This window comes from Salmo salar, chromosome 04, assembly GCF_965601325.2.
Source record: "Salmo salar chromosome 04, fSalSal1, whole genome shotgun sequence".
In the NCBI taxonomy this organism is placed as follows: Eukaryota; Metazoa; Chordata; class Actinopteri; order Salmoniformes; family Salmonidae; genus Salmo; species Salmo salar.
Window position 1 is genome coordinate 34,330,927 of NC_138294.1, and position 15,076 is coordinate 34,346,002.

Sequence of the window (15,076 nt, forward strand, 5' to 3'; positions counted from 1 at the left end):
CAATATCATACATATCATAGGATATAGCAATATCATCATACAATATAATTGGATTCATCAAATTCACTGACTGCATTTGGATTGAATTCAAACGTACCAAATAATATTCTCTGTTTGCAATAAGATATGATGTGCTTTCCAGTAAATGTGCTGAAGTGTGCACTATTGCAGACAGTGTAATTATCCATTCCCTGCGTTTATGATTACTATACTATATCTGACCACTGTCATTTACCAAAGCTCACGACTAGACAGCCACATTTTCATTCTCTATGTAGTGTCACAGCAGGTCAATGTTGGTTGGCTGAAATCTCAGCTGACACTGTTTAAAAGCAGAGATAGACCTCTGCACTGTATGACCCTCCATATTCCTCATCTATGCTGGTATCACCAAAGGTAATGTGGCTAGATCTTGTTTACTCAAAATGCATTTTATCTGGATGTTGTACAATATAATGCTATGGGATTCTTTATTCTAATGAATATACAGAATGCTTTGGGTGCCTAAGGATTCACACAGCAAAATTGCAAGTGTTAACTTTAATAGAGTTAAATTTAACAATCAAAGTGTCTCTATAGTGTCCCAACCTACACAGAAATATTGTTAGACTTTTGTAAGTGTTAAAGACTTTAAGACTTTCACAGAATTTTTGTAAGAAATACGTTAAAACTGAACACTGACCAACACTGGTTATTGTTGCAGTCATTCAGCACTGGTGTTCAGTGTTAAAATGTGTCTTATGTAATAGAGTTGACTACTTTTCGACACTGGAGGGTGTTAAATTAACATTATACCCTCTTTCATGTGCAAGGTTCTCCTCTGAAAATGAAGATCACCATTATCTGCCTTTGTTTGGCCAGCTCAATATCTGCAGCTCCTGTAAGTTAAAAAAAATGGCCAAGGAAAACTTTACTACTGTATTTCTCAAGAATAGGAATTTGAATACGCATAGAAAGTGGATGTGCAAGGGTGCGCGTCACAATGGGAAAATTGTAAACAACTGGAGACACCCTTGTCATTTTTGGAGACAGGTTATTGACATGGCATCGCTACGGTAGCTAGTTTATGTGCAATTGTTAACTAACTGTTAATACTTTGAACTGGCTAGCTAATCGTCTTGATTAACTGTGGGGTAAAACAATTCACTTATCCTATTAGTTAATTACCTTTTGTATTCTATGACGTCTTCACTTTCCAAGCGTATCATGATCTATTTCCAGAATCTGGCCTTAAAAGAACATAGTTGGGTGTTAAGAGTTCAGAGCACATTATTCACGTCTCATTTTCCACTGTGTGTCTGTCAACAGTCTGTCATTCCTTTAAATTGACTACGGCTTTGTCAAAATTGTGATTGTTTAGTATTTGTTCAATATTCACAGCGTCAATCTTTCTTCAATTACTTGCCCCACTATGGGGGTCCAAGGCAATCAGGACCAGCCACACAAGTAAGAACAAATGCATATTGTAATATTCTACTGCATTATGTTGGTCACCTTCTTTCTCTTTGTGTTGTTCAACATAGTATGAAACCAAACAGAACATGAGAAGATTAAGTACTGAAATGAATTTGAGGACACTTCTGTTTCTTTGACTTTTGACCCAAGTGTTTTATCCCCAGGTGAATGAAGTCCTCTACCCAGCAGGCCAGCCTTACCCTCAGCCTGGACTCAACGGCCCCATCAGCATGGAAATAGTACGCTCTTATATCATCTTCACTATGAGACCTCTCTAAAATGATATGATCGAAGTATTGTCTCTTTAGTGACTTAATGACCTACTTAGCAATTACTTAAGTTATTACTTACTTAATGATTTACTTTCACTTGACTTATCACTTGCCTATTTAATTCAGACTGTGATGAGTAATCATCTTGAACTTTACCAGTTACACTGGAGTTTTGTCTTAATTACATACTACAGTCATTTCATTTATTTGTAATGTTTAACTGTTTTGTTTCTTTTACTTTATATTAGGTGTTTGCACAGAGATTCCCTGGCAGGTCTAATGGTGGCCAGATCAATGGACCAGTAAATACTATAGATACTACTAAAGCATACTTCACCTTCTTTAATATATCAACCATCTGCCACATTGAACATTTATTTTAACTTTCCGCTTTCTTTTCTTTTAGCAGTCCTATCCCTCTCAAGCCTTCATCAAATATTCCCTACCTAAGGCCCCAGGAAGAAAGAGTGTAGAAATTGTAAGTGTTGTCTCAAGTTGAGTTACTTATCCCTCCACAGAATTATAGGTGTTGTAGTATGTGAAGAAATCTCTCTTCAATTACAGCTATATGAAATGTGATAGGCTCTATTTAAGTTCAGGTGACTCATGACTTTAAGTGGGTAAAGTTATGACATGGTACATTCCAAACTGCACAGCAGGAAATGAGGGTTGTTATACTGTTTTGTAAGAGAACCCATCCATTGAATATTTTACTAAAGAACAGATCACATTAAATGTATTTTATCTATACTGCAGTAGTTTAATGATTGTTTCTCTGTTTCCTTTCCCCCTATTTTAAAGTACTACCCCTATGAGTTTGTGCAGCAAAAGGTAAATCCTGATATCATTTACTTTTTTACAACCATTAATTTTATTTCAGTGGGACCTGGATCAGAGTAGGTGAGCAGAATTTAGAGGTTTGAAATCCAGGGCATCCCTCATGGAGCGGTGCTCACACACAACACCTGCGCTCCACGTCCTTTCCAACACTCTCTCTGCTAAAATCCGCTCTGCACTCACAAGAAAAAAAAATGCTGCTCCAAATTTAACCAACACCCATTCATTTTGGTGACTAACTGGACCTACCATTTGGTTTTGAAGTATTGAAACCCGATCAAATGATTTTAATGAAAATTATTTGAATAAACATGAAAAGGTGAATGTAAGAAGTGCACATCATTTAAAATAGGCTACATGTCATATTAAACTGCATATAAACACTGTAAATAGGTCAAGAGCCAGACAGGGAGCCTAAAATATATTATTTAGGCTAGATTATTTGAATTATTTCCAGGCTATAGCCTACAAATAAATACATTTTGAAGTATTTGGGAGTGCGACAGAGTAGTGTGGTACAGACATAAAGCACTCAGCATTTAAACAACATTTCGTTATATTAAATCATTATGGCCTATACATTGCGCATATTTTTATTTATTTATTTATTTATTTCACCTTCATTTAACCAGGTAGGCAAGTTGAGAACATGTTCTCATTTACAATTGCGACCTGGCCAAGATAAAGCAAAGCAGTTCGACAACATACAAAAACACAGAGTTACACATGGAGTAAAACAACATACAATCAATGATACAGTAGACAAAAATAAGACTATGTACAATGTGAGCAAATGATTTGAGATAAGGGAGGTAAAGGCAAAAAAGGCCATGGTGGCAAAGTAAATAAAGTATAGCAAGTAAAACACTGGAATGGTAGATTTATAATTTGAAGAAAGTTCAAAGTTAAAATATAAATAATATGGTGCAAAGGAGCAAAATAATAAATAAAATAAATAAATAAAAAGTTCTAAAGGTTTTTAGGCAACATAACCCAATCAAAATGAAAAACTCCTTGAACGCCAGGCATATTGGGCCATAATCAATTATTGCCTATTGATTCGATAATATAACAAAAATGAACTAAATGTTTAAGTAGTTTATAAATACTTTGCTACAATGACACACTTAGTTTTCTACCCACCTCCTTCCTTACTTTTAGCATATGCACGTAGTAAGTACACCATCATATACATATAAATACATACATATACACTGACCTGGATATATCAAGTTAAATATAAATAATATGTTTAATCTGGTGTAAACATTTGTATCTTAGTTAATCCATTCTGTCTTTAAAGGAAGTTTGAGTTTGATGTTGGAATTTATGTATTTATTTGCTTTATTTTTGTTTTATCTTTTCACAGCTGTTCCCATATGAATATCAACCACAAACTGTGCCACAGCCAAGACTCAATGTAGGACATCCCTTTCTTGACCTTTAGTTATTGTAATGGGTGCAAAGATGTACACGTTCCTTGATTACAGATGCTATAGAGCAGGGACAAAGTGGGGTATTGCGGCCAAATCTCAAAATATATCCGATTTTAATTTATCTTATATTTTTATGAGTATTGCTAGCAACAACAGAAGAAACACATTTTGGAGAAAGGATCAGTAGAAAGAGTTCAGAGGGTGCAATATAATGCAATGTAATAATATTATTAGCCACAATTGATGTTCTTTGCCCTTATATGCACAACATGGGCCTGGGAGGCGCCACAGGGATATGGGTATCCACAGTGGTCATCAATTATAAAAATGTTCAACTAAAATCTTCTTGTATTCCCCTAAATGTTTGTATTGAACATAATTCACTGTCATTTAAGCTTTACAATTGCAAATGTTATCCCTGCCCCAAAGAAACATTTTCAGAGTTGCAAGAAATTAACTTTTAAACTGCAACATGCAAAGTGGGGGCCTTTAAAATGTTATTTCCAGGGTCAGAGACTTAGCCCGGCCAAACACTGAAGTCATAGTAAAACTGCTTGTATGCTATTTTTATTGAACTCTAAAGTAAGAGTTGTGTTCTAATGTTATGAGTGGGTCCCTCATGAATTTGTTATCTTAAAAGGTGTCCCAGATGCAAAAAGTTTGGAAACACCTGCTCTTGTGTCTAAGACTACAAGTGCTCTTTTTTCTTCAGATCCCATTCCCACCATACAACTCCCAGCTTCCTCATTCCCAGGATCCTTTGCAGCCAGCTGAGCAGGAGCAGACAGTGCAGACAGGCCAGGTTGGAAGGCTAGAACTATATCTATCATAACTATATCTACAACTCCTTTACTGAACACCATTTGCAAGTTATTTACCTTCTTTTCTCCTACTCTTTTACTATATGTCATCTGTGGTTTAAGGAATACAACAATGACAGTGAACTTTTGACTGAAATACAACTCCTTTCTTGAACATAGTATTCAAGTGATTTATGTTTTTTCTACCTACTCTGTTACAAGATGTAATCTATAGCTTAGGGGGAATCCAAGAATGACAGTGACATTTTTCTTGGTCCACAGGTACCTCATGTGCAACCATAGAATGGAAACGGAATGTAAGTCGTAATTATGCTGTAAAGTCCTTTGACAACAAAATGAAGACACAATATATTTTGTTCATTACATTATTCCTGCTGTTCTTTTAGTTACCAGCTTGAAGGAAGTACAAGGTCTGCCGAGCCAGAGAAGACCAGATGATTTGATGCTTCAATATGGCCTTTTGATATTAATTGGGGTATTTACAGTAGTATGGTTATGAGTATCAATGTAGAGTGCTGTTAATCTGCTGTGCTTTAGAGTTTTTCCCCTTGAAGTTTCTAGCGAAAGCTATTGTAATGAGTATAGTAAGCATGCATCATTGATATTGCAGTAGGCAATAGAGAGTATGGGTGGACATTATCTGCCTTACAATCTTTTCTTTGCTACATTTAATTTATGCCATGTATTTTTGTAAAGGCAATTAAAGTATGTTTACAAGCAATCATTGAGTGTTTTCCCTGTATAATATATTTGTGTGAATTTGAAGAGTAGAATAAGTTATTTGATTAAACAGTTCATTTTATTAAATTATTCTTTAACAGTACAATATTTGTAGATGTTCATTTCAAGTGGACAGTGTGGATGGATGGATATCTGTTGATAATGACAATGTTTCCCTCTTAATTTACTACAAAATGAGTTACCAGTAACTGTAATGCTTCATGGCCATAAAAGTCTAAAATATATATTAAAGTTTTAAATTTGAACAGTCATATCACAGGGAATAAATTATATTTCCCTGCATTTTTATTTTGTGGGTGCTAAGCTTTATAATAGCCTTTTTGACTGTAGAATAAGCATTGAATGTCACTCCAAAATAAATTTCACTGCATTGTCCTTCAAATCAACATAAATGTATGGTGTATTGTAGAGTAACAGTAAAGCAAACTAAAAGCAGGTCTTCTGGTTCCTACCAGCCATGTTCAATCAGATGATCGTACGAAATAAACAAATATGAGAAACATTACCAACAAATCCACTACATGACCTAAAGTATGTGGACACCTGCTCTTCTGGACCTCGCTTTCTGCACAGGGAGATTGTCATGCTGAAACAGGAAAGGGCCTTCCCCAAACTGTTGTCACAAAGTTGGAAGCACAGAATCGTCTTGAACGTCCTTATATGCTGTAGCGTTAAGATTTCCCTTCCCTTTACCTCAGCAGAAAAATTATTATTCTCTTTCTGGTCTAGTCATCCTTCTCCTCATCATCCCCTCCAGGGGTCTACAAGTAAGAACAGGTATATTGTGAGAACACACTCCACTCCTCAAAATAGAATGAGAGACAGGTACCATCTTTTGAACTCCTTTATGGCTGTTCACCTCACAAGTCGTTGCCTACAGTCTTGGATTCTTTACAGCACCCACTATACTAGAATCACTTAAAACCTTCTTTCAGGCATGCCACCAACTGTTCAGCCAGAGTTCACATTGAATGGTAAAAACTCCCTACATACCAACTCGATACTATCACAAACTGATAAAACTCAGACATAATTCATTGAATGCTCAAGCAGTTAAAGAAACAGCATGTCCAGTGTGTCTACAGGTTCTACAATTCTGCCCTCTATGCACCAAAAAACAGATAACCCTAGTAGTACCATTTTTATCATATGGTATCTTATCGTACCTGCGGCAGGGGCTGCTGCAGGGGCTGCCTGTTCAAAACTGAATGGGTAGAACTGGAGGACAAGACAGAAGGTAATGTTTAGGATTGGCCATCTCTATTTCCATCCCTTCTGAGGAAAACCTACCCATGGAGAAGTCAAAGGTTGATACAGTATGTTCTAAGAAGGGTCAGAGTTCAGTGTTCACTCACCACCCTGAGACAAGCTTTACCGGGACCCTGAGGGATGTCACGCTTGATGAAGCCTTAGGATGGGAAGAGCTGTGGGACAGAATAGGAACACATCATTCTTTACATTCCATTATATCTATTGAGACTTTGTTAATGTGTGTAGAATTGCTCATACAGTAGGTAGATATAGTAAACATAACAGAGGCTGGTGTTCCGCAGCTGAGAACACATTCTAAACATCCATAATATCCACAGGTTCCCATTTTCCCACTGTAGGTTTAAACTATAGCATTAATGTAGCATTCAATATTCACTACTTACAGGGCTGGCCCTAGCTTTTGGGGCCCTAACAGAGTTTTAGTTGGCTGGCACTGCCTGGCTACTTACTAGATGATGGTAAGTGCTGTTGACTGAAAATGATTAAATGTGTCTCAATGACATCTCTATTAAACATTTTCCTTAATTAACCGAATAAGATTTCTGAATAAGACAACTTAACATTCCAGGCTTCTGCTGGGCTTCTAGAGTCATTTGCTGAAACCCAAGGAAGAACAACGTCAAGGTAACTAACATAAAGAGAGACATGCCTCGCTAGGGTTCTCTCGCTCTTCTCTGCGGGGAAATTGAGTCTAATCAAATGAAATCCAATTTTATTAGTCACATGCGTGTAGACCTTAAAGTAAAAAAATAAGAATAAGAAATAAAAGTAACAAGTAGTTAAAGAGCAGGAGTAAAATAACAATAGCGAGACAATATAGACGGGGTACCGGTTAGTCAAGGTAATTGAGGTAATATGTACATGTAATTAGAGTTATTAAAGTGACTATGCATAGATAATAACAGAGAGTACCAGTCGCGTAAAAGAGGTGGGTGGGGGGCAATGCAAATTAACTGGGTAGCCATTTGATTAGATGTGCAGGAGTCTTATGGCTTGAGGGTAGAAGCTGTTTTGAAGCCTCTCGGATCTAGACTTGGCGCTCCGGTACCACTTGCTGTGCGGCAGTAGAGAGAACAGTCTATGACTAGGGTGGCTGGAGTCTTTGACAATTTTTAGGGCCTTCCTCTGATACCGCCTGGTATAGAGGTCCTGGATGGCAGGAAGCTTGGCCCCAGTGATGTACTGGGCCGTACACACTACCCTCTGTAGTGCCTTGTGGCCGGAGGCCGAGCAGTTGCCATACCAGGCAGTGATGCAACCAGTCAGGATTCTCTCGATGGGGACCCATGAGGACCCATGCCAAATCTTTTCAGTCTCCTGAGGGGGAATAGGTTGAGTCGTGCCCTTTTCACAACTGTCTTGGTGTGCTTGGAACATGCTAGTTTGTTGGTGATGTAGACACCAAGGAACTTGAAGCTGTCAACCTGCTCCACTACAGCCCCGTCGATGAGAATGGGGGCATGCTTGGTCCTCCTTTTCCTGTAGTCTACAATCATCTCTTTGTCTTGATCACGTTGAGGGAGAGGTTGTTGTCATGGCACCACACGGCCAGATCTCTGACCTTCTTCCTATAGGATGTTTCGTTGTTGTCGGTGAACAGGCCTACCACTGTTATGTCATCGGCAAACGTAATGATGGTGTTGTAGTCGTGCCTGGCCGTGCAGTCATGAGTGAACAGGGAGTACAGGAGGGGACTGAGCACGCACATCTGAGGGGCCCCTGTGTTGAGGATCAGCGTGGCAGATGTGTTGTTTCCTATCCTTACCACCTGGGGGCGTCCCGTCAGGAAGTCTATGATCCAGTTGCAGAGGGAAGTGTTTAGTTCCAGGGTCCTTAGCTTATTGATGAACTTTGAGGGCACTATGGTGTTGAACGCTGAGCTGTAGTCAATGAATAGCATTCTCGCATAGGTGTTTCTTTTGTCCAGGTGTGAAAGGGCAGTGTGGAGTGCAATAGAGATTGCATCATCATAATGAATGGGTTGCGTAAGCTCCTCAAGTGTTCCTCCTCATGAACAAACATTAAACATGCATTGAACAATGAACATCAAACATGTGTCTCTCTTGCTACTCTGTGTGGCTTTTTGAGTCAAATTAATGGTGAGTTGGTTCTTTCAGAAGTTCTTACCTGTGCCTGAGGTGCCTCATACTCAATTAACTACACTGCCTATGACGGAAGTGGAATAACACTTTCAACATTACAACACAATTCAATTCACATGAACATGAACATAAACATCAGCCTGAGTCACAATTTGTACATAAAAACATATAAATAAGGTATTGTACTTACAGGCGCACAGAGAGCTGTGCCGACGACACATGCAAAAAGGACAGCAACAGAAATCTTCATGGTAACTGAGTTGTTCCGTCGAAAGGGAAGTCAACAGTAAACAGTCAAAATCTCTGGCTCTGAATGTACCTCAGGCACAGGTATGGTTTTGATAGGTATGCAAGTTCGAATCCCTGAGCTGACAAGGTACAAATCTGTCGTTCTGCTCCTGAACAAGGCAGTTAACCCACTGTTCCTAGGCCGTCATTGAAAATAAGAATTTGTTCTTAACTGACTTGGCTAGTTAAATAAAGGTAAAATAAATCAAATCTTATGGCTGTATTTTCTGCAAAGTGTTTATATTATACCACATTTCATGCATTGTAAGAATTTAGAGTGTTGGAAAACACTTTCTTAAACTTGAAAAAAAGGGTTCCAAAAGGGTTGTTTGGCTTTTCCCATACAGTAGGAGCACACTTTTTGGTTCCATGTAGAACCCTCTATTGTTCCAGGTATAACCCTTTTGGTTTCAATGTAGAACATAATGTGGAAAGGGTTCTAGATGGAAGAAAAAGGGTTCTACCTGGTGCGCATAGGTTCTCCTATGGTGACAGCCGAAGAACCCTTTTAGGTTCTAGACGGCACCTTTTTTTCTAAGGGTGTAGCTGTCATCTACAACACTGTTAAACTAAGCTACATTTGCCTATAGTATATGAAAGCTTTACTCCCTTCCCCCCACCAGCTTCCCACCCTCCCAGTCTGGGATGTCTCCAAAAGTCTCCAAGCAATCAAGGTCTGCAAAGCACCCAGCCCAGACCTAATACCCCAGAAACTGTTTTAACATTTTGCCTGTGAAATCAGTACTCCCCTATGTCACATTCTCAACTCCTCTTCAAGGAGGGCCTAGTTCTTAAGCAGTGGAAAGAAGTAGTGGAAAGAAGTAGTCACCCCCATCCCAACCTGCCCATGTAAAACAACTAAGAAAAATCTCTCTGACGTCCCAGTTTGCAAAGATTGATGAAGGCTTTGCTCTCCAATGGATACTCAACGACATCTCTTTTGACCTCAGACAGTTTGGAAGTCTTAATCTTAGGGCTATGCGTCCCGCTAGCGGGACAACTTCCGGTGAAGCTGGAGGGTGCACAATTCAAACAAATAATCATAACAATTATGAATATTAAATGTTTAGGTAGATACAAGTGTCTTATATCACTGTCCGATTTACAGTGGCCATTACTGCGAAAGCATGCCATGCGATTGTTTGAGGACGGCACCTCACATCAATATATTTTTCCACCGGCACAGGTTTCATAAATTCACAAATAGTGATTAAATATTCACTTACTTAAAAAAAAAATCTTCCTCTGATTTGTCATCCAAAGGGTCCCAGATATAACATGTAGTGTCGTTTTGTTAGATAAAATCCTTCTTTATATCCCAAAAAGTATGTTTAGTTGGCGCCATCGATTTGAGTAAAAAAAATAATCCAAAAAGGAATCCAAAATGTACCTCTAAACTTTGTTAAAAGAAGTCAAAATATGTTTTGATTGACTCCTCAGATACCCTAAAATGTAATCAAACTATAATATTTAATACGGAAAGAAGTATGTTCAAAAGGAAACCGATATTAGCAGGTGCATCTTGTCTTCATTGCGCGCCCAAACACGAATTTCCAAGACTGTGTCCTTGTACTAAAACTGTTCTTTCTCATTCGTTTTGGAAGAAACAAGCCTGAAACCTTGAACATAGAGTGCAGACACCCTGTGGAAGGCATAGGAATTGCATACTGGGAGCTAGATTTCATTATTTCCCTACACTTTCCATTGTAAGAGCATGTGCTCTCAAAAGAAAATCAATTCTGGTTGGTTTTTCTTTGGATTTCCTTCTACCATATCTATTGTGTTATAGTCTCCAACATTATTTTAACATTTCTACAAACGTCAAAGTGTTTTTGTTCCAATGGTACCAATTATATGCATATCCTGGATTCAGTGCCTGAGCAACAGGCAGTATACTTTGGGCATGTCAGTCAGGCAGAAATTGAGAAAAAAGGACCCTAGCCCTAAGTCCACCACCTATGCCCTTGTTGACAGTCTCTCCAAAACCAAGCTCAGTCTGCTCATTGGTAACCTCAGATTTCAGCAAAGCATTTGACAGCAAAGCATTTAATCAAATGGCTACCCAGACTATTTGCATTGTGTGCCCCCCAACCCATCTTTTTTACGCTGCTGCTACTCTCTGTTTATTATATATGCATAGTCACTTTAACAATACATTCATGTACATACTACCTCAATTGGGCCAACCAACCAGTGCTCCCACACATTGGCTAACCGGGCTATCTGCATTGTGTCCCACCCACCACCCGCCAACCCCCTCTTTTACGCTACTGCTACCCTCTGTTCATCATATATGCATAGTCACTTTAAACATATCTACATTTACATACTACCTTAATCAGCTTGACTAACCAGTGTATGTAGCCTCGCTACTTTTATAGCCTCGCTACTGTATATAGCCTGTCTTTTTTACTGTTGTTTTATTTCTTTACCTACCTATTGTTCACCTAATACGTTTTTTGCACTATTGGTTAGAGCCTGTAAGTAAGCATTTCACGTGACATATAAACTTTGATTTGATTTGACAGGGTTAACCACACTATGGTCATCAAAAAGATCCTGTCAATGGGGGTGAGGCCTGAAATAGCCCCATGGATTTGTGACTTTATCTGATAGGAGACAACGAGTGCGCAATCGTGCAGCCCTATCTGAATGAGAGTCCCTCACATGTTGGGTAGCACATGGGCCATCCTTGGCCCAATCCTTTTCCTTGCCCTCATCAATGATGCTGCACATGAAGCTGCCAAACCTGGGTGGAAATATCTTGATGACATGAATCTTCTTGAAACGAGAAAACTGAAGCAACCAGCATCAACGCAAAAGCACTGGACGAGCACAGTACCTGGACCGCTACCAATGACATGCTCCTCAATGAGAAGAAATGTGTAGTAATGCATGTCACCTCTAAAACCCCACTCCCTGCACCATCCTTCTTCATCAACGGTGTCCCCCTGTCAGAGACAACAAAGGTCAGAATGCTGGGTCTCACTGCGCTGGAGCAGCCAGGTTGACACCATGACTACAAGGACCAGCAGGAAGCTGTTCCTCCTCAAACGCATTAAGCGCTTCTCTGTAACCACTGTTCATCTACATCAGCTACGTAAGACAAGTTCTGGAGTATGCTGTACCTGCCTGGCACCCTGGCCTCACTCAAACCCTGACTGGTCAGCTGGAGTGTCTCCAAAAGAGAGCTTGCAGAATAATTCTGGGCGGGTTGTAAACCAGCTACCGGGACGCTGTCAAAACCCTCGGAATCATGACATTGGAGAGCAGACGGGAGCAGATCAGCCTGAAATGTCCTAAATCCCTGCAGAACTCCCAGTTTGGAAACTGACTCCCTCCAACCAGACAGCAGATTACTGGGATGGCAACCCACAACAGCCACAAACTGAACACTCCAATGACATGCAAAGGCCACTATTGCAAAAATCTGAAACAGTTTTCTGTCCAAAACAAAAAGTTAATCCATGCTTTTGTCACTTCTAGATTAGACTACTGCAATGCTCTACTTTCAGGCTACCCGGATAAAGCACGAAATAAACTTCAGTTAGCGCTAAACACGGCTGCTAGAATCTTGACTAGAACCAAAACATTTGATCATATTACTCCAGTGCCAGCCTCTCTACACTGGCTTCCGTTAAGGCAAGGGCTGATTTCAAGGTTTTTCTGCTAACCTACAAAGCATTACATGGGCTTGCTCCTACCTATCTCTCCGATTTGGTCCTGCTGTACATACCTACACAATTACGGTCACAAGATGCAGGCCTCCTTATTGTCTCTAGAATTTCAAGCAAACAGCTGGAAGAAGGGCTTTCTCCTATAGAGTTCAATTTTTATGGAATGGTCTGCCTATAATTTTTATGGAATGGTCTGCCTATTCATGTGAGAGACGCAAGTCTTTATTGAAGAATCGTCTCTTCAGTAGGTCCTATGATTGAGTGTAGTCTGGCCCAGGGGTGTGAAGGTGAATGGAAAGGGACTGGAGCGACGAAGCACCCTTGTTCTCTCTGCCTGGCCGGTTCCCCTCTCTCCACCGGGATTCTCTGCCTCTAACCCTATTACGGGGGCTGAGTCACTGGCTTACTGGTACTCCTTCATCCCGTCCCTAGGAGGGGTGCGTCACTTGAGTGGGTTCAGTCACTGACGTGATCTTCCTGTCCGGGTTTGGCGCCCTCTCGGGTTCATGCCGTGGGGGAGATCTTCGTGGGCTATACTCGGCCTTGTCTCAGGGTAGTAAGTTGGTAGTTGAAGATATCCCTCTAGTGGTGTGGGGGCTGTGCTTTGGCAAAGTGGGTGGGGTTATATCCTGCCTGGTTGGCCATGTCCGGGGGTATTGTTGGACGGGGCCACAGTGTCTCCCGACCCCTCTTGTCTCAGCCTCCAGTATTTATGCTGCAGTAGTTTATGTGTCAGGGGCTAGTCAGTCTGTTATATCTGGAGTATTTCACCTGTGTGAACTTAATTATGCTCCCTCTAATTCTCTCTCCCTCCCTCTCCCTCTCCTGGAGGACCATGCCTCAGGACTACCTGGCCTGATGACTTCTTGCTGTCCCCAGTCCACCTGGTCGTGCTGCTGCTCCAGTTTCAACTGTTCTGCCTGCGGCTGTGGAACCCTGACCTGTTCGGACGTGCAATCTTGTCCCGGACCTGCTGTTTTCGACTCTCTCTCTCTACCACACCTGCTGTCTCTAACTCTGAATGCTCGACTATGAAAAGCCAACTGACATTTACTCATGAGGTGCTAACCTGTTGCACCCTCTACAACTACTGTGATTATTATTATTATTTGACCCTGCTGGTCATCTATGAACGTTTGAACGTCTTGGCCATGTACTGTTATAATCTCAACCCTGCACAGGCAGAAAAGGACTGGCCACCCCTCAGAGCCTGGTGCCTGTCTAGGTTTCTTCCTAGGTTCCTGCATGTCTAGGGAGTTTTTCCTAGCCACCATGCTTCTATATCTGCATTGCTTGCTGTTTAGGGTTTTAGGCTGGGTTTCTGTATAGCACTTTGTGACATCGGCTGATGTAAAGGGCTTTATAAATACAGTTGAATGATTGATTGATATCTGAACTCTCCCGTTACATACTTCACAAAACTGATCAATGCACACCCCATACTCTATAGCCCAGGGGCCTTAGAAATGTCTACCTAAGAACTCCAAAGATGTTTTTTCTAAAGCTGCCACCCCAAACCTTGTCTTTTTAGTATTTGTTATATATATTGCGTATTATAACGCTGTATTATATTATAAGTGTTTTGCTATTTTAGAATTTAACTATTTGATAATGATTTATGATTAATGCTATGATTGTAAATTGGTGTACAATTCAGTCTATGACTGCGAGAAACCTATAAAACCTACTACAAATAGAGTATTGTGACCAGGTGTGAAAATATAATGAAGTGGAAGAGACCTGTTATGTTTAGTAAGGTACAAAGTCATAGACATGCTGTGGCAGTCCTCTTAATTTGACTAAAAGGCACCCACTTTCACAACCTCCCTCTTCCTTCAGCACAATAGTATTTTTCTGCTCACTAGACAAAGCAGAAAGCAACAAGTTGCCAAGATTCTTATCGTATCTCCATAAACTCTCACAGCTCAGCATATTCTTAAGTGGCATGTGTGTATGTTATGGATTGTGGAATGTTTAGAATACTGCACCTGACTTTTACACATTGATGTAACTCCTCTTATCTGATTTGGTCCACACCACCATCATGGCTAACCTAACCTTTACACCCAACATTGAAAATACCCTTGTGCATCTGTGATATGAATCAGATGTGCCCTAACCAATGAAGAGGGAAAAAAACAGACGTTGACAAGATAAAAACCTGTTAAAAATATC

At 40.1% G+C, this 15,076-nt stretch overlaps 1 protein-coding gene across 2 annotated transcripts; it reads left to right on the forward strand.

The window, feature by feature from the left end:
* The first annotated feature begins 295 nt into the window (after window positions 1-295).
* LOC145878554 (uncharacterized) lies at window positions 296-5,542 on the forward strand. Of its 2 annotated transcripts, none has more exons than XM_082973899.1 (11): window positions 296-396; window positions 813-880; window positions 1,381-1,446; window positions 1,620-1,694; window positions 1,976-2,029; window positions 2,134-2,205; window positions 2,529-2,558; window positions 3,934-3,984; window positions 4,713-4,802; window positions 5,083-5,117; window positions 5,208-5,542. In XM_082973899.1, the coding sequence occupies exons 2-10, from the start codon at window positions 827-829 to the stop codon at window positions 5,101-5,103; spliced, it is 513 nt and encodes a 170-aa protein (XP_082830025.1). In that variant the 5' UTR covers window positions 296-396; window positions 813-826; the 3' UTR covers window positions 5,104-5,117; window positions 5,208-5,542. The 2 variants fall into 2 exon arrangements, with proteins under 2 accessions (XP_082830025.1, XP_082830026.1); XM_082973900.1 differs by having other exon boundaries at window positions 2,137-2,205.
* The last annotated feature ends 9,534 nt before the right edge of the window (window positions 5,543-15,076 follow it).